The sequence below is a fragment of the Cherax quadricarinatus genome, chromosome 46 (genome assembly GCF_038502225.1).
Source record: "Cherax quadricarinatus isolate ZL_2023a chromosome 46, ASM3850222v1, whole genome shotgun sequence".
NCBI lineage: Eukaryota > Metazoa > Arthropoda > Malacostraca > Decapoda > Parastacidae > Cherax > Cherax quadricarinatus.
Genome location: NC_091337.1, coordinates 11,630,621 through 11,650,620, shown reverse-complemented (window position 1 = coordinate 11,650,620; position 20,000 = coordinate 11,630,621). Strand labels below are relative to the sequence as shown.

Here is a 20,000-nt window from a genome sequence, read left to right as displayed (position 1 = left end):
ACACAAATGCAGTATAATACGATTCTTTATTGACAACATTTCGCCCACAGTGGACTTTATCAAGTCACAAACTGGTCTGTTTGTGACTTGATAAAGTGGACTTTATCAAGTCACAAACAGACCAGTTTGTGACTTGATAAAGTCCACTGTTTGGGCGAAACGCTGTCAATAAAGAATCGTATTATACTGCGTGTGCCTTAACATTGTGACAGTGTAAGGTGCAGCATGAACCGTGTGGGTTAAAAATTTTAAAGCCAGAGAGAGAAGCATGAAAGAGGCACAAGCGAGGCCACGGCACAACATGGATAACAAGAACAGGATGAGGAGCTTACATCTGTGAAATCCGTAAGGCTTGACATCTGCTGAGGGCCACGCTGGGGAGGAGAAGAAACAAGAGAAGTCAGTCTACTGCTGTGAAGGTTCACGCTTCCCACACATAGTTGGAGACACCAGTGGGTAATACACCACAGACAGACAGACACACACACACACACCTACCTTATTGTTAGTTTCTAACTTACACTATAACACACGAGGAAAGTGCTCTATAAGGAAGTGTCACTACCACTATTATCTGCTCTATGCTGCACAAACACGGTTATGAAATTCAGTAATTTACAAAGCTGGAGTAAGGAAATTATCAGAAGTACAGTAATGAGCTCTTGGCTTGTACATGAAGGTGGTACAAGATTAGTGGAGGCGACCAACTTACACTCATCTCTTAAGTATATAGACACACACATTAATATCTCTCAATATATATAGTGAGAAATGTGTATCTCAGTGAATATACACTGAAGTGTATATCTTGGTTCATACACACTGAAATGTACGTTGTCTCTGTATACACACAGTAAGGAGTGGATCTCTCGCAGTGTATATACACTCAAGCGCTTTACTTTAATACCCACCTCAGGTATTTAAGCCTTCTCAAATTTGGTTAAAAAATTTAAATCAAACAAACTGTTCTCATACCACCATTACAACGCAACACTCAAACTGTATTTCAAATTCGTTTTCTGCAACACTCATTAGCACTGTGTGACCCTTATGGGTTTAACGCTTAGTTCTGACTGTATTATTATTATTATCATCATCAACACTCATTCACCCATTTACTTCTGCTAAAATTCTCGTATCACAAAAAATAAACATGAATTCAGCTAAATGAAAACTTATCATAAAATTTTAACATGAACCTGGAGTTGAATTTATAATTTTCTCCAGAGGATGCACAGAGGTCGACCTTTTGTTTTTGTTTTTTTGTCATGCGGGTGACTGAGCCATTATTAGCGCGACCAAGTAGTTATGAGAGCAACAGTCATCTTCAGTCTATAGACAAGACACGTAGTAAATAATAAAGCCAACAACAATGGGGCGATTTGGTTAGGTGGGAAGACGGACGGCAGACACGTCGGTGAGTGTAGTGACAACACCAGCGAAGGACACACTGCATCACGGACAAACGTCTTGAGAGACAGCGGTCATCACCTGAGAAACTCAGGTAACAAGTGGTATTAAGTAACAGGAGTTGCACAGGTGATGAGTGAAGGTAACAAGTGACTAGGTACAAATAACATAGGGCAAGCAAAACACAAAAAAAAGATTGAGACTAGGAGTTGTGATTGTGTACGATATCCAGCGGTAAGTTCCAGGTTGTAGTGCTGGAGAGGTGGGAGTGGCCAGGAGGCTGAAGGGGAGAGATCTATACACTGCTGCGGATGCTTATTGGCTGCCGGGTGGCTAGGCCCCGCCCACCTCCAGCTTCTTGGCCAATAGGAGCTGACAGCCTTGAAACTCCAAGAAAGCTCGCCCTTAACCTCTCGCATCTCACATCTTTGTGTGTGCCCTTAACAATGTGGCTTAAACTAGGCAATAAACAGTGTTTCTCACACGTATCAACATACGCCATTACTAACAACATGATGAGTAACACATGTACACTACACCAGAAACAATGCCACCTCCGCACACTCCATTTATGAACTCAACTCTACAGAGAAAGGTGTCTTGATGCAGGTGCAAGGCTTTTCGTCCAAAGAAATGGAACTGCCCTCTCTTTCCTTGGATCAAATCTAATTGCATCCCAATCCCCTATAGGTTTAGCGCTGCCTCCATGAGTAATATCACTGACAAGACCACATGAAGGAACATGAAATAGGCCACCACCTGGGTTTTGGTATAAGGAAGTCTAGTGTTTTAACTTGCATCATCTTGACTACCTTCCTTCCCCAGACCTTCATTAATGACGCCATAAAGTTGTTACCATTATTTACACTGAGTTACTGATGGTGGTGACACACCTGTCACAGTAATTATAAAACTGGTGTAACACATGTGTAATGGTTTTATGAAAAGCGTAGATTTTTGTCAAACTTGCTTTAAGTTATCTGTGACAGTTATGTAAGGCACGTGTGTCAGGTGTATAAGAGATTTGTGAAGGACACACAAACACACACACACACACACACACACACACACACACACACACACACACACACACACACACACACACAGAAACAAACTGTGGTGCTCTTGTATTGATTCAGGGCGGGTGCTCAGGGCCGCCCCCTGGCACCCACGCCACCACCACAGCCACACCAGTACCACCAAAGTGATAAGAAGCTGGAGAAGAAGCAGAGGAGGAGCAGGAGGAGGAGAAAGAGGAAAAGAGCGGAGGATGGTGGGAGGGAGAGGGGCAGGACCATCACACACATACACACACAAGATGGCCGCTACCACACTGGCTGCTTCTCTGTCTCCCGCATGATCTATTTTTCCTATCCTTTACGATACCTCACGAAGTCTTAAAAAGACCTCATGCTCCTCTACTTTCCACACACTACCTCGCACCTTCCCGGTACGTGTTCACCTCCCACCTTCCATACTCACACTAACTCCTCCATAGCCCCATTAACCCATCCACACCACATGCCAACCCTCCCCTCCTCATCTTACTATCACCATCACAGTAACACAATATACAGTTTCAAGAGTAGGTATGGTAATGGGCAAGAGGTCGTGTTACGCGCGTAACACGCTGGTACTCTACGCCTAACACGCACCAGCTTTGGAAAGCGTAACTGGAATTCTAAGAATGCAAAAAACTGTTTGGTGAGCTGGGAGCCCAGGAAGCAACCCAGCAGCAGCTGGGAGCCTAGGAAGCAACCCAACAGCAGCAGCAGCTGGGAGCCTAGGAAGCAACCCAGCAGCAGTAGCTGGGATCCTAGGAAGCAACCCAGCAGCAGCAGCTGGGAGCCTAGGAAGCAACCCAGCAGCAGCAGCTGGGATCCTAGGAAGCAATCCAGCAGCAGCAGCTGCGAGCCTAGGAAGCAACCCAGCAGTAGCAGCAGCAGCTGGGAGCCTAGGAAGCAACCCAGCAGCAGCAGCAGCAGCTGGGAGCCTAGGAGGAACCCAGCAGCAGCAGCAGCTGGGAGCCTAGGAGGAACTCAGCAGCAGCAGCAGCAGCAGCTGGGAGCCTAGGAGGAAACCAGCAGCTCGAAGCCTAGGAGGGAGCCCAACATCAGCAGCTGGAAGCCAGAGAGTGAACCTAGTATCATCTGAGTCAGAGAGTGAGCCTAGCAGCAGCAGCTGGGAGCTAGCTAGGAGGGCCCAGTAACACCCCCGGCACAGCCACAAGCTAAACGGTTCAAGGAAACTTATAAATAACACCTCTTGAAAATTGCTGGGTTGCATCAGCCGATAAAACCACCACGTTCACACAATCTCGGCTCAACATTACACCACTTGGACAAAAACAGGGAAAGTCGCCCCGTGTATCACTCTCCAAACACGGTGATACACCACCCAAAAAACACCAGAGTCCTTCACTCATATATGAACACCAGCAGGTGAACTGTTTGGGTAATGTATGGGAGGGGAAGGGAAAGGTGGAAAGGAAGGAAGGTAGAGAGGAGGAAGGGAATAATGAGGGGGACACTAAAAATGAAAGTCGGCGAACACACGATAACACAGAATTCCTCTAAAGAACAAAAAGGCACAATACCGTGACTGGAACAATATATAAATAACCCACACATAAGAGAGAGAGAGGAGCTTACGACGACGTTTCGGTCCAAGTCGAACCGAAGCGTTGTCGTAAGCTCCTCTCTCCTATGTGCGGGTTATCTGTGTAGCATTCCTTTAGCCTTTCCCTTCTCCCGACACACACACACACCTGTTTAATACACACAATATATTAGCGACCAGTGGAGAGGCGGGGCAGGAGCTGAGGCTCAATCACTGCAACCACTAATACGAGTAAGAACTAGTAGTGTAAGTGGTACGGACAAGTTGTGAACATGTATAAAACGATCAAGACATTAAGGAAACTGACACAATACTGACGTTGGTTTGTGTAACCAGGATACATACTGACACAATGTTGATGTTATGATATGTGTAAGCAAGACGCATGGGATACTGACTTAGCAATGGAACTTATCAAGTCTACTTATCTTATTAAATGTCATCACAGTCACGTGTAACACTGCATGTTATTAGCAGTTCCCAGAGTAGCAAAGACACTGTTCTCTGGTACCACACTTGTTGTAGTGTTTATATAAAATATTATTTTCAGTGTTTTATTTCTAATTGAAATTTCACCTGTTTTACTCCTCTGTGTTTACAGTCCTTTTGCGAACGCTGCTTTACGCGTATTTTGTTTAGTTTGTCTTGCTTACAAATAATTAAATTCTGGGTTACTCTGATATATGATGTGTACCAGGAAGATATTCTGGGGGTCAACGTCCCCGCGTCCACCGCGGCCTCCCGGTGGATCAGGGCCTGATCAATCAGGTTGTAAACAGGAACAGCAAGTGTGAAGAAACATATCCAACGTTTCCGCTCATGCTGGGGATCGAACCACAGATACTCAGTATATGAGCTCAGTACATTGTCAACCAAGCCACATAAATGTCTTATGGAGCTTGTTTATCACACTTGTTACACGGGGACCTTTTTTTTTCTTTTGATAATGAATCTGTTTGTCAATAACACCATTGTTGATGATTTGAGTTAATTTGGAATATTACAGAATCTAATAGACACACAAAATACATCTTACAATGTCCAGTAAGAAAATGTGCGTTACAATGGGCACAGAGTAGCTGTGAGTCAGCTGGGCAGCATAACACAGCACACCGCTGCAAGTGATTAACCAGGATCAGCACGTATGTGTCTCCAAGCACCAACATTGCTGAGCTCACACCATGTGGGCCAACTACACACCAATAACAACAAGGTTGCAACAACATCCTACACATGCACCCGGAAGGCTAACATAAGAGGACAATCAAGAAGGAGTATGTCGCTGTGTATATACATTCAGAGTATATTTTTTATCTCTGTTTTAGGGATTAAAATATCCTTGACTGGTAGTGAACAGGTTACGTTAAACTTGAATGACCCTCGTGAAATTGATAGATTTAAAACCCAATTCACTAACCAAGAGGGCAAGCAACAGCAGCAGCAGCAAGCAGGCACCAGCAAGCAAGAAGCAGGAGAGGGGCAGCAAGAAACAGGCAGACACCAGCAAGCAAACAGTTTACCCTCGCCCCAGCCCTGAAGCTAACATGGAAATACGTCGGCTGATACCTGGTATTTTTACAAAGATGAATGTGACACCATAATTATGGTTAACGGAGCCTATACATACTCCCTGACACCTTCACCACAACTACCACCGTCACAACAAAACACATGACTTGTGCACCTACATAAGAACCATGACTGCTACTTCATATCATCCCTGTCAAAGATAGCTAACATTACTACCTATACCACCATCACAAGATGAATTCAAGAAGGTGCGTGGGTGTATATTTACCTAGTTGTGTCAGCGGGGGTTGATCCCTAGTTGTGTCAGCGGGGGTTGATCCCTAGTTGTGTCAGCGGGGGTTGATCCCTAGTTGTGTCAGCGGGGGTTGATCCCTAGTTGTGTCAGCGGGGGTTGATTCCTAGTTGTCTGTACTACTGAACCCCTCAAGGAAGGTTCCTTGATGTTGGTGAGGGGCTCTTGATTTAGGGAATTGGATCTGTGCTCCAGTTCCCTGAATTAAGCCTGAATGCCTTCCACATCCCCCCCCCAGGCGCTGTATAATCCTCTGGGTTTAGCGCTTCCCCCCTTGATTATAATAATAATGTACTACTGAAAGCTGGCTTATACCCAGCCCTTGTGGACTCTTGTAATATCTGCTTTTAATTTCAGTTATTAATTTTCCCTTCCTAATGCACTACATGTGTTCATGACCCTCACAATCGAGGAAATGTTTATGTCCCTTTGGCACACTTTAGCCTCCAGTTTCCAGCTGTGTCCCTTTGTTCTGTTTACTCGTCCTCTGAACTTGCAATTGCAAAGACGGCGGTTCGATCACCCGTAGTCCTTACACTGTTACTTTCACGATATGGCGAGAATCAAATTATATCTGTCTTAGCCTATCTTGATATGCAATGTTTGTGACTGATGGAGTAACCTTGTAGCAAACTTTTTAACATTCTCAATCTTTCTTCGTGCTGATGATGTGAGCATGTCACACAGGTACTCCAGTACTGGTCTCCAGTATGATGTGTAGGTCACACAGGTACTCCAGTACTGGTCTCCCGCATGATGTGTAGTAACATGAATGCCTCCTTCCTTAAGATTCCTCAAAACTCTTGTGATATGTGGCAGCTGTGACTACATCGTCCAAGTTATTGTCTTTACATGAACTAAAACAGAAAAGCTGAGAGAATTTTTCTTTGCTATTCTGTTAACTGCCTCCCTCTCAGATGGTACTGTGGCCTCCCTCAGATGGTACTGTGGTCTCCCTCTCAGATGGTACTGTGGCCTCCCTCTCAGATGGTACTGTGGCCTCCCTCAGATGGTACTGTGGTCTCCCTCTCAGATGGTACTGTGGCCTCCCTCAGATGGTACTGTGGTCTCCCTCTCAGATGGTACTGTGGCCTCTCTCTCAGATGGTACTGTGGCCTCCCTCAGATGGTACCGTGGTCTCCCTCTCAGATGGTACTGTGGCCTCCCTCTCAGATGGTACTGTGGCCTCCCTCAGATGGTACTGTGGTCTCCCTCTCAGATGGTACTGTGGCCTCCCTCAGATGGTACTGTGGTCTCCCTCTCAGATGGTACTGTGGCCTCCCTCTCAGATGGTACTGTGGCCTCCCTCTCAGATGGCACTGTGGCCTCCCTCAGATGGTACTGTGGTTTCCCTCTCAGATGGTACTGTGGCCTCCCTCTCAGATGGTACTGTGGCCTCCCTCTCAGATGGTACTGTGGCCTCCCTCTCAGATGGTACTGTGGCCTCCCTCTCAGATGGTACAGTGGCCTCCCTCTAAGATGGTACTGTGGCCTCCCTCTCAGATGGCACTGTGGCCTCCCTCAGATGGTACTGTGGTCTCCCTCTCAGATGGTACTGTGGCCTCCCTCTCAGATGGTACTGTGGCCTCCCTCTCAGATGGCACTGTGGCCTCCCTCAGATGGTACTGTGGTCTCCCTCTCAGATGGTACTGTGGCCTCCCTCTCAGATGGTACTGTGGTCTCCCTCTCAGATGGTACTGTGGCCTCCCTCTCAGATGGTACAGTGGCCTCCCTCTCAGATGGTACTGTGGCCTCCCTCTCAGATGGTACTGTGGCCTCCCTCTCAGATGGTACTGTGGCCTCCCTCAGATGGTACTGTGGTCTCCCTCTCAGATGGTACTGTGGCCTCCCTCAGATGGTACTGTGGTCTCCCTCTCAGATGGTACTGTGGCCTCCCTCTCAGATGGCACTGTGGCCTCCCTCAGATGGTACTGTGGTCTCCCTCTCAGATGGTACTGTGGCCTCCCTCTCATATGGTACAGTGGCCTCCCTCTCAGATGGTACTGTGGCCTCCCTCTCAGATGGTACTGTGGCCTCCCTCTCAGATGGTACTGTGGCCTCCCTCTCAGATGGTACTGTGGCCTCCCTCTCAGATGGTACTGTTGCCTCCCTCTCAGATGGTACTGTGGCCTCCCTCAGATGGTACTGTGGCCTCCCTCAGATGGTACTGTGGCCTCCCTCTCAGATGGTACAGTGGCCTCCCTCTCAGATGGTACTGTGGCCTCCCTCTCAGATGGTACTGTGGCCTGCCTCTCAGATGGTACAGTGGCCTCCCTCTCAGATAGTACTCTGGCCGCTCTCTCAGATGGTACTTTGGCCTCCCTCTCAGATGGTACTCTGGCCGCTCTCTCAGAAGGTACTTTGGCCTCCCTCTCAGATAGTACTCTGGCCGCTCTCTCAGAAGGTACTTTGGCCTTCCTCTCAGATGGTACTCTGGCCGCTCTCTCAGATGGTACTTTGGTCTTCCTCTCAGATGGCACTCTGGCCGCTCTCTCAGATGGTACTTTGGTCTTCCTCTCAGCTGGTACTCTGGCCTCCCTCTCAGTTGGTACTCTTGCTCTGGCCTCCCTCTTATTATCTATTCGGCAATTTCTGTAGAAAGATTCAAGGCTTCCCGTAGCATGTGTGTGTGTACTCACCTAACTGGTTGCATGGGTCGATTCACAGCTCCTGGCTCCGTCTCTTCATTGGTCGCTACTAGGGTGTGTGTGTGTGTGTGTGTGTGTGTGTGTGTGTGTGTGTGTGTGTGTGTGTGTGTGTGTGTGTGTGTGTGTGTGTGTGTTTTGGGAATGTGAGGTGTGTGGAGGACGGGTGGCAGGATTCCCATTCCCAGGCCAAGGTCGGTGTGTGCGTGAAGGGAGGGAAGGGGGGGGGACTGATGGACCAGGCTGGCACTGTTCCCACTGATGCTGGTTGGCACTCCTCCGTCTGGCCCTCTACGTCATGCCACAGAGTAAGGTATATCCTCGGGTATACTATAAAGCGAGGGGTGTAGAAATTTATACCTCGGTGTATATACAATAAGAGTTAATTGCGGTTCATAAAGCTGGTGTTTCAAGCGTTCTTCAGTGTTAGTTTAAAATTATTTTAATCATAACCATAATTTTTAAAGGGGTGGAGACGGGTAAGCCAGTGGAAAGTCTCGATCAGATGACCAGAAGCTCCTTCTGCGGGTTATCATATAACTAAGACTCGCGTTAGGAAACACTTGTCCTGTTTCTTGACAAATCGTACCTAACCTAACCTTAGTGTTACTGGATTATAACTTCAACGAGAGACGAGCAGTGACTGGACAAGTGTTTAACCTGCAGAATAACTCTGGCCAGCTGATGTTTAATAAACACAAACTTTTAAAGGTCAACTTCACTGCAAAAAGCAAATGTATATTAAAAATTGTATTTTTTAAAATCAAACTCTGGCTTACATAAAAGCGACTGAAAACATCATAGTGAGAGACAAGTTGTCTTGAGTTATCAGTGGTGTTTAAATTACAGCCATAATACTTAGTTTCTCTAAATAGCGTTGACATGGAGTGAGAAACTGTGGTCGCCTCACTCCGTGTAGCAACCCTGGGACCAGCTTCCTGTGTATTTTGAGTAACTGTAACTGGATTATCAGTTATCAAGAAGCTGACAGCTGCTCACACTGCATATATTATCTAGGTCAGGACAATGTATACCTACCTCACATCAAATCTTATTGAATTCCATTCCACAGGAACTACATTGATCCCTAAAAGTTTAGCGTTTCCCAATGAATGTAATAATAATAATAATAATAATAATAATAATAATAATAATAATAATAATAATAATAATCACTCCATGTTGAAGCTTACAAGCGTACACACGCAAGCAGCCATCTACACGCAAGCAGCCATCTACACGCAAGCAGCCATCTACACGCAAGCAGCCATCTACACGCAAGCAGCCATCTACACGCAAGCAGCCATCTACACGCAAGCAGCCATCTACACGCAAGCAGCCATCTACAAACAAGCAGCCATCTACACGCAAGCAGCCATCTACACGCAAGCAGCCATCTACAAACAAGCAGCCATCTACACACAAGCAGCCATCTACACGCAAGCAGCCATCTACACACAAGCAGCCATCTACACGCAAGCAGCCATCTACACGCAAGCAGCCATCTACACGCAAGCAGCCATCTACACGCAAGCAGCCATCTACACGCAAGCAGCCATCTACACACAAGCAGCCATCTACAAACAAGCAGCCATCTACACACAAGCAGCCATCTACAAACAAGCAGCCATCTACAAACAATCAGCCATCTACACGCAAGCAGCCATCTACAAACAAGCAGCCATCTACACGCAAGCAGCCATCTACACGCAAGCAGCCATCTACACGCAAGCAGCCATCTACACACAAGCAGCCATCTACACGCAAGCAGCCATCTACACACAAGCAGCCATCTACAAACAAGCAGCCATCTACACGCAAGCAGCCATCTACACGCAAGCAGCCATCTACACGCAAGCAGCCATCTACACGCAAGCAGCCATCTACAAACAATCAGCCATCTACACGCAAGCAGCCATCTACACGCAAGCAGCCATCTACACGCAAGCAGCCATCTACAAACAAGCAGCCATCTACACACAAGCAGCCATCTACAAACAAGCAGCCATCTACACGCAAGCAGCCATCTACACGCAAGCAGCCATCTACAAACAAGCAGCCATCTACACGCAAGCAGCCATCTACAAACAAGCAGCCATCTACACGCAAGCAGCCATCTACACGCAAGCAGCCATCTACAAACAAGCAGCCATCTACACGCAAGCAGCCATCTACACGCAAGCAGCCATCTACAAACAAGCAGCCATCTACACGCAAGCAGCCATCTACACGCAAGCAGCCATCTACACGCAAGCAGCCATCTACAAACAAGCAGCCATCTACACGCAAGCAGCCATCTACAAACAAGCAGCCATCTACACGCAAGCAGCCATCTACAAACAAGCAGCCATCTACACGCAAGCAGCCATCTACAAACAAGCAGCCATCTACACGCAAGCAGCCATCTACACGCAAGCAGTCATCTACAAACAAGCAGCCATCTACACGCAAGCAGCCATCTACAAACAAGCAGCCATCTACACGCAAGCAGCCATCTACAAACAAGCAGCCATCTACACGCAAGCAGCCATCCACAAACAAGCAGCCATCTACACGCAAGCAGCCATCTACAAACAAGCAGCCATCTACACGCAAGCAGCCATCTACAAACAAGCAGCCATCTACACGCAAGCAGCCATCTACAAACAAGCAGCCATCTACACGCAAGCAGCCATCTACAAACAAGCAGCCATCTACACGCAAGCAGCCATCTACAAACAAGCAGCCATCTACACGCAAGCAGCCATCTACAAACAAGCAGCCATCTACACGCAAGCAGCCATCTACACGCAAGCAGCCATCTACAAACAAGCAGCCATCTACACACAAGCAGCCATCTACAAACAAGCAGCCATCTACACGCAAGCAGCCATCTACACGCAAGCAGCCATCTACACGCAAGCAGCCATCTACAAACAAGCAGCCATCTACACGCAAGCAGCCATCTACAAACAAGCAGTCATCTACACACAAGCAGCCATCTACAAACAAGCAGCCATCTACACGCAATCAGCCATCTACACGCAAGCAGCCATCTACACGCAAGCAGCCATCTACACGCAAGCAGCCATCTACAAACAAGCAGCCATCTACACACAAGCAGCCATCTACAAACAAGCAGCCATCTACAAACAAGCAGCCATCTACAAACAAGCAGCCATCTACACACAAGCAGCCATCTACACACAAGCAGCCATCTACAAACAAGCAGCCATCTACAAACAAGCAGCCATCTACACACAAGCAGCCATCTACAAACAAGCAGCCATCTACAAACAAGCAGCCATCTACAAACAAGCAGCCATCTACAAACAAGCAGCCATCTACACACAAGCAGCCATCTACAAACAAGCAGCCATCTACAAACAAGCAGCCATCTACAAACAAGCAGCCATCTACACACAAGCAGCCATCTACAAACAAGCAGCCATCTACAAACAAGCAGCCATCTACAAACAAGCAGCCATCTACAAACAAGCAGCCATCTACACACAAGCAGCCATCTACACACAAGCAGCCATCTACAAACAAGCAGCCATCTACAAACAAGCAGCCATCTACAAACAAGCAGCCATGTACACACAAGCAGCCATGTACACACAAGCAGCCATCTACAAACAAGCAGCCATCTACAAACAAGCAGCCATCTACAAACAAGCAGCCATCTACAAACAAGCAGCCATCTACACGCAAGCAGCCATCTACACATGCAACCATGCACACGCACCAGCTACACGGTGCTACAACCACTGGGGAATAAAAAAACAGTTTAAATACAAACAATAGAGTACACCGTGTGCATGGTGTTAGTCTCGCTCCTGCAGCTACACTTTCCTGGATTTATCCAGGGAAGGGGGATACGGGAGGAGGGGGTACACTAAGGGAAAACACCATAAGTGTCCGGGGCCCAAAACTGTTCAACAGCCTCCCATCAAGCATTAGGGGAATTGCCAATAAACCCCTGGCTGCCTTCAAGAGAGAGCTGGACAGATACCTAAAGTCAGTGCCGGATCAGCCGGGCTGTGGCTCGTACGTTGGACTGCGAGCGGCCAGCAGTAACAGCCTAGTTGATCAGGCCCTGATCCATCGGGAGGCCTGGTCATGGACCGGGCCGCGGGGGCGTTGATCCCCGGAATAACCTCCAGGTAATCCAGGAAGAGGAGTAAAGATATACAACTTCAGGGTCACTTTGCAGTCAAATGTGGGAGAGATTAAGAACAAATATGTTTGTCAGCACCTGGCGTAATATGTGGGAGAGTTGATACTGACCTATCACGCAGTTACTATGGTTTGTGCACTGATGCCTGCCTCATGTTCCCACCACTTCTGTCATGTTCCCACCACCTGTGTGTCATGTTCCTGTCACCTTCGTCTGTTACATATACATGTACTTCCGTCATGCCGGAACACTGTACTGTAGTCAGTATAAATATTGAAATATCTGTTAAAGACAACCTCAGCTGGAAATTTATCCTCATTGTTTGTGTGTTTGTGTGTTTGTGCGAATATAAGCAAGATGTAAGATTCTTCAGTATTATATGCAAGAAATGTAAGATTCTTCAGTATTATAGGCAAGAAATGTAAGATTCTTCAGTATTATAGGCAAGAAATGTAAGATTCTTCAGTATTATAGGCAAGAAATTTAAGATTCTTCAGTATTATAGGCAAGAAATGTAAGATTCTTCAGTATTATATGCAAGAAATGTAAGATTCTTCAGTATTATAGGCAAGAAATGTAAGATTCTTCAGTATTATAGGCAAGAAATGTAAGATTCTTCAGTATTATAGGCAAGAAATGTAAGATTCTTCAGTATTATAGGCAAGAAATGTAAGATTCTTCAGTATTATAGGCAAGAAATGTAAGATTCTTCAGTATTATAGGCAAGAAATGTAAGATTCTTCAGTATTATAGGCAAGAAATGTAAGATTCTTCAGTATTATAGGCAAGAAATGTAAGATTCTTCAGTATTATAGGCAAGAAATGTAAGATTCTTCAGTATTATAGGCAAGAAATGTAAGATTCTTCAGTATTATAGGCAAGAAATGTAAGATTCTTCAGTATTATAGGCAAGAAATGTAAGATTCTTCAGTATTATAGGCAAGAAATGTAAGATTCTTCAGTATTATAGGCAAGAAATGTAAGATTCTTCAGTATTATAGGCAAGAAATATAAGATTCTTCAGTATTATAGGCAAGAAATATAAGATTCTTCAGTATTATAGGCAAGAAATATAAGATTCTTCAGTATTATAGGCAAGAAATATAAGATTCTTCAGTATTATAGGCAAGAAATGTAAGATTCTTCAGTATTATAGGCAAGAAATATAAGATTCTTCAGTATTAAAGGCAAGAAATGTAAGATTCTTCAGTATTATAGGCAAGAAATATAAGATTCTTCAGTATTATAGGCAAGAAATATAAGATTCTTCAGTATTATAGGCAAGAAATATAAGATTCTTCAGTATTATAGGCAAGAAATATAAGATTCTTCAGTATTATAGGCAAGAAATGTAAGATTCTTCAGTATTATAGGCAAGAAATGTAAGATTCTTCAGTATTATAGGCAAGAAATATAAGATTCTTCAGTATTATAGGCAAGAAATATAAGATTCTTCAGTATTATAGGCAAGAAATATAAGATTCTTCAGTATTATAGGCAAGAAATGTAAGATTCTTCAGTATTATAGGCAAGAAATATAAGATTCTTCAGTATTAAAGGCAAGAAATGTAAGATTCTTCAGTATTATAGGCAAGAAATATAAGATTCTTCAGTATTATAGGCAAGAAATGTAAGATTCTTCAGTATTATAGGCAAGAAATATAAGATTCTTCAGTATTATAGGCAAGAAATATAAGATTCTTCAGTATTAAAGGCAAGAAATGTAAGATTCTTCAGTATTATAGGCAAGAAATATAAGATTCTTCAGTATTATAGGCAAGAAATATAAGATTCTTCAGTATTATAGGCAAGAAATATAAGATTCTTCAGTATTATAGGCAAGAAATATAAGATTCTTCAGTATTATAGGCAAGAAATATAAGATTCTTCAGTATTATAGGCAAGAAATGTAAGATTCTTCAGTATTATAGGCAAGAAATATAAGATTCTTCAGTATTAAAGGCAAGAAATGTAAGATTCTTCAGTATTATAGGCAAGAAATATAAGATTCTTCAGTATTATAGGCAAGAAATGTAAGATTCTTCAGTATTATAGGCAAGAAATATAAGATTCTTCAGTATTATAGGCAAGAAATATAAGATTCTTCAGTATTACAGGCAAGAAATATAAGATTCTTCAGTATTAAAGGCAAGAAATATAAGATTCTTCAGTATTAAAGGCAAGATGTAAGATTCTTCAGTATTATAGGCAAGAAATATAAGATTCTTCAGTATTATAGGCAAGAAATGTAAGATTCTTCAGTATTATAGGCAAGAAATATAAGATTCTTCAGTATTATAGGCAAGAAATGTAAGATTCTTCAGTATTATAGGCAAGAAATGTAAGATTCTTCAGTATTATAGGCAAGAAATATAAGATTCTTCAGTATTATATGCAAGAAACATAAGATTCTTCAGTATTAAAGGCAAGATGTAAGAGTACTAATGAGTGCGAGTAAAAGTTTGGGTGTGAGGGAGGTCAGGTGGCACAGAAGTGCTCATCAATAATTAATGTGGGAGCAACACACCTGCTCCTTCACCTCCCACTGGACAGGTGAGCAAGGTAATGGGTGCCACCATGCACGCTCACACCTCACCTACAGGCATGGCACATCTCTACCCAGGGGGTATGTGACATTCACTGCCTAGGTGGGATGCTTCCCTGCCCAACTACTGCTGTAGAGCTACCACTGCCCCCGTCACACACACTCCACCAGCCACCACTGCTTCATAAAGTTACACTTGACCTAAATTACGAGTATAACTGGGTGAGTGTAACTGGGTGAGTGTAACTGGGTGAGTGTAACTGGGTGAGTGTGACTGGGTGAGTGTGACTGGGTGAGTGTAACTGGGTGAGTGTAACTGGGTGAGTGTGACTGGGTGAGTGTAACTGGGTGAGTGTAACTAGGTGAGTGTAACTAGGTGAGTGTAAATAGTGTGATTGTAGGAGTGACAGAAAGTTGAAGTGAGCGTGAAGTGTGTATCCTGAGGGAGAGGTAATGTTACAGTGTTTTGTGTGGCGGGTGTGGCTCACTTCAAGGATACCTGCGTTCCTACACTTGTTCTCTTGTCACACTTCACATGTTGACCCACCCCTAGTACCACCCCCGCCCCCGCCACCCGCACCATACCCCGCACGCAACCCTTGCATGCCACCCTTTAAATAGCATACGCCACCCCTCCCTCCCCATCCCCTGTAACAACACAACTTGACACAGCCACAACAGTACGCCACCCACACTAACAAGACTATTTATCTCTGTAATGATGCAACATATTTTTAAACATAAAATGTGAGTGTATGGAAACCAACGTTCTTAGGAACTACAACAGTCATCTGTCCTTTTATGTAATTTCCCTAAATTACAATTTTTTGTAGATATTTAGATGGGGCAGAAACCAAGGAACTGCAATGTGTACGAAAACGCTCGTTGTATTTTGGAGGACAAGTATGATGATAATATCGTCATAAATCACTTTTTTTCCTTCATGTGTGTGAGATAGGTCATGGTGAGCGATAGTAATTCCCAAGTAATAGTAACTGCAGCTCTGCTTCAAACAATCCTTTAAAGGTACCGTAGTTGTTGAACCCACAGTGGAATGTTTGACGTTATCCTCTTCCACTATTACTGAAGTCTCCCCGCTCACGATAACACAGTTCATTATGTCATCTACATAACCCATCCCGTGTGATGGAATATGAGAGGGAAACATAGCTAGCTCTTGTTACCACTTTATAACTATCATAGTGCAATCTCACACTGCAGTTTATATAATTTTGTATAAAAAATAGTTACCACCACCCCCACTAAACCCCCACATCTCCAGGCCCCTTCCCCTCCACACAATATTTTATATCTGCTGGCAGTAGATAACCTATGGTGCCCATACACCACTCTGCTCACTTTGTTATACTCTCACTCCAGTAAGCTGTTATGCTCTACATGAATGGTATACAATACTGGCAAGATGAAAAATTAGACATATGTGCAACATCTGGGTATCTTTATTTGTAAACATTTCGCCACCCAGTGACTTTATCAATATATAATACAAGGACATAATGTGAAGATTGTAGAACTATATACAAAAGATGAGTTAGTCAGTACCTCAGCCTTGGAGCACCGTAGTCTTGAAGACACGGTGATCATCACCAACTCCAAGGCTGAGGCACTGATTATCTCATCTTTTGTATATAGCTCTACAGTTTTCACGTTATGTCCTTGATAAAGCCACTGGATGGAAAAACGTCTACAAATAAAGACACCCAGGTGCTGCACATGTGCCTAATTCTTCAAGCTGTTATGCTACTGAGTAGACTGGGACCCTCACCATCAAATATTTTCCATGTATATATTATTAATTATCTTGCTTTTTACTTTCCAGAGAATACTTTCCAAATGTTGTGATGCGTTTCTGGCAGTTTACACGATCTGCCTTTATTCCTGCAGTCAACTTTTGTTACCCAGCTCTCCTGCCTTGCAAGGTGTGAGCACACAATAATATTGAAGACCTAGGCAGTACCATCGAGGGAAGGAGGACCTTGGGCCGTGACTGCTGCTGCAGATGACATCAACCGTGACCACAAGGTGTGCGTGACCGTGCCCTGCGGTCACGGCAGCCGTGTCAGCCGTGCAGATAAAACAAGGTGTTGGGCAGACTCATCCTAGTGAGTCACACCCACGACCTTGCTCACAACACAAACTTGGCTTACCTTGGAAATTATCCACGTGAAGTAATTTGCTATCAAAATGTGGGTTATCACAGACTGGTACAGCGGAAAAATGTTATTACGACTGCGGGAGCGTGAACACTTAACACCTTCACTTAAATTATACTGTTAAATGTAAGTCAGAAGTCAGTAGTTTGTACTGTGACCACAACACAGGTCAGTAGTGTGTACTGTGACCACAACACAGGTCAGCAGTGTGTACTGCGACCATAACACAGGTCAGCAGTGTGTACTCTGACCACAACACAGGTCAGTAATGTGTACTGTGACCACAACACAGGTCAGCAGTGTTTAGTGACCACAACACAGGTCAGTAGTGTGTACTGTGATCACAACACAGGTCAGCAGTGCGTATTATAACCACAACACAGGGCAGTAGTGTGTACTGCGACCACAACACAGGTCAGTAGTGTGTACTGCGACCACAACACAGGTCAGTAGTGTGTACTGTGACCACAACACAGGTCAGTAGTGTGTACTGTGACCACAACACAGGTCAGTAGTGTGTACTGTGACCAGAACACAGGTCAGTAGTGTGTACTGTGACCACAACACAGGTCAGTAGTGTGTACTGTGACCACAACACAGGTCAGTAGTGTGTACTGTGACCACAACACAGGTCAGTAGTGTGTACTGTGACCACAACACAGGTCAGTAGTGTGTACTGTGACCACAACACAGGTCAGTAGTGTGTACTGTGACCACAACACAGGTCAGTAGTGTGTACTGTGACCACAACACAGGTCAGTAGTGTGTACTGTGACCACAACACAGGTCAGTAGTGTGTACTGTGACCACAACACAGGTCAGTAGTGTGTACTGTGACCACAACACAGGTCAGTAGTGTGTACTGTGACCACAACACAGGTCAGTAGTGTGTACTGTGACCACAACACAGGTCAGTAGTGTGTACTGTGACCACAACACAGGTCAGTAGTGTGTACTGTGACCACAACACAGGTCAGTAGTGTGTACTGTGACCACAACACAGGTCAGTAGTGTGTACTGTGACCACAACACAGGTCAGTGTGTACTGTGACCACAACACAGGTCAGTAGTGTGTACTGTGACCACAACACAGGTCAGTGTGTACTGTGACCACAACACAGGTCAGTAGTGTGTACTGTGACCACAACACAGGTCAGTAGTGTGTACTGTGACCACAACACAGGTCAGTAGTGTGTACTGTGACCACAACACAGGTCAGTAGTGTGTACTGTGACCACAACACAGGTCAGTAGTGTGTACTGTGACCACAACACAGGTCAGTAGTGTGTACTGTGACCACAACACAGGTCAGTAGTGTGTACTGTGACCACAACACAGGTCAGTAGTGTGTATTGTGACCACAACACAGGTCAGTAGTGTGTATTGTGACCACAACACAGGTCAGTAGTGTGTACTGTGACCACAACACAGGTCAGTAGTGTGTACTGTGACCACAACACAGGACAGTAGTGTGTACTGTGACCACAACACAGGTCAGTAGTGTGTACTGTGACCACAACACAGGTCAGTAGTGTGTACTGTGACCACAACACAGGTCAGTAGTGTACTGTGACCACAACACAGGTCAGTAGTGTGTACTGTGACCACAACACAGGTCAGTAGTGTGTACTGTGACCACAACACAGGTCAGTAGTGTGTACTGTGACCACAACACAGGTCAGTAGTGTGTACTGTGACCACAACACAGGTCAGTAGTGTGTACTGTGACCACAACACAGGTCAGTAGTGTGTACTGTGACCACAACACAGGTCAGTAGTGTGTACTGTGACCACAACACAGGTTAGTAGTGTGTACTGTGACCACAACACAGGTTAGTAGTGTGTACTGTGACCACAACACAGGTTAGTAGTGTGTACTGTGACCACAACACAGGTTAGTAGTGTGTACTGTGACCACAACACAGGTTAGTAGTGTGTACTGTGACCACAACACAGGTCAGTAGTATGTACTGTGACCACAACACAGGTCAGTAGTGTGTACTGTGACCACAACACAGGTCAGTGTGTACTGTTACCACAACACAGGTCAGCAGTGTGTACTGTGACCACAACACAGGTCAGTAGTGTGTACTGTGACCACAACACAGGTCAGTAGTATGTACTGTGACCACAACACAGGTCAGTAGTATGTACTGTGACCACAACACAGGTCAGTAGTGTGTACTGTGACCACAACACAGGTCAGTGTGTACTGTGACCACAACACAGGTCAGTGTGTACTGTGACCACAACACAGGTTAGCAGTGTGTACTGTGACCACAACACAGGTCAGTAGTGTGTACTGTGACCACAACACAGGTTAGCAGTGTGTACTGTGACCACAACACAGGTTAGCAGTGTGTACTGTGACCACAACACAGGTTAGCAGTGTGTACTGTGACCACAACACAGGTCAGCAGTGTGTACTGTGACCACAACACAGGTCAGTAGTGTGTACTGTGACCACAACACAGGTTAGCAGTGTGTACTGTGACCACAACACAGGTTAGCAGTGTGTACTGTGACCACAACACAGGTTAGCAGTGTGTACTGTGACCACAACACAGGTTAGCAGTGTGTACTGTGACCACAACACAGGTCAGCAGTGTGTACTGTGACCACAACA

General features: G+C 45.0%; 1 protein-coding gene across 6 annotated transcripts in view; it reads right to left on the bottom strand.

The window, feature by feature from the left end:
- The window catches only part of Su(H) (recombining binding protein suppressor of hairless), a 499,304-nt gene that overhangs the window by 35,647 nt on the left and 443,657 nt on the right, over nt 1-20,000 (bottom strand). For 5 of the 6 annotated variants that reach the window (XM_070094523.1, XM_070094522.1, XM_053788048.2 and 2 more), the window contains one exon: nt 333-374. The exons of the other annotated variant lie outside the window; for it this stretch is intronic. In XM_070094523.1, coding sequence (XP_069950624.1) covers nt 333-374 — 42 coding nt within the window. The remainder of the gene's footprint in view (nt 1-332; nt 375-20,000) is intronic. 6 annotated transcript variants of the gene reach the window in all.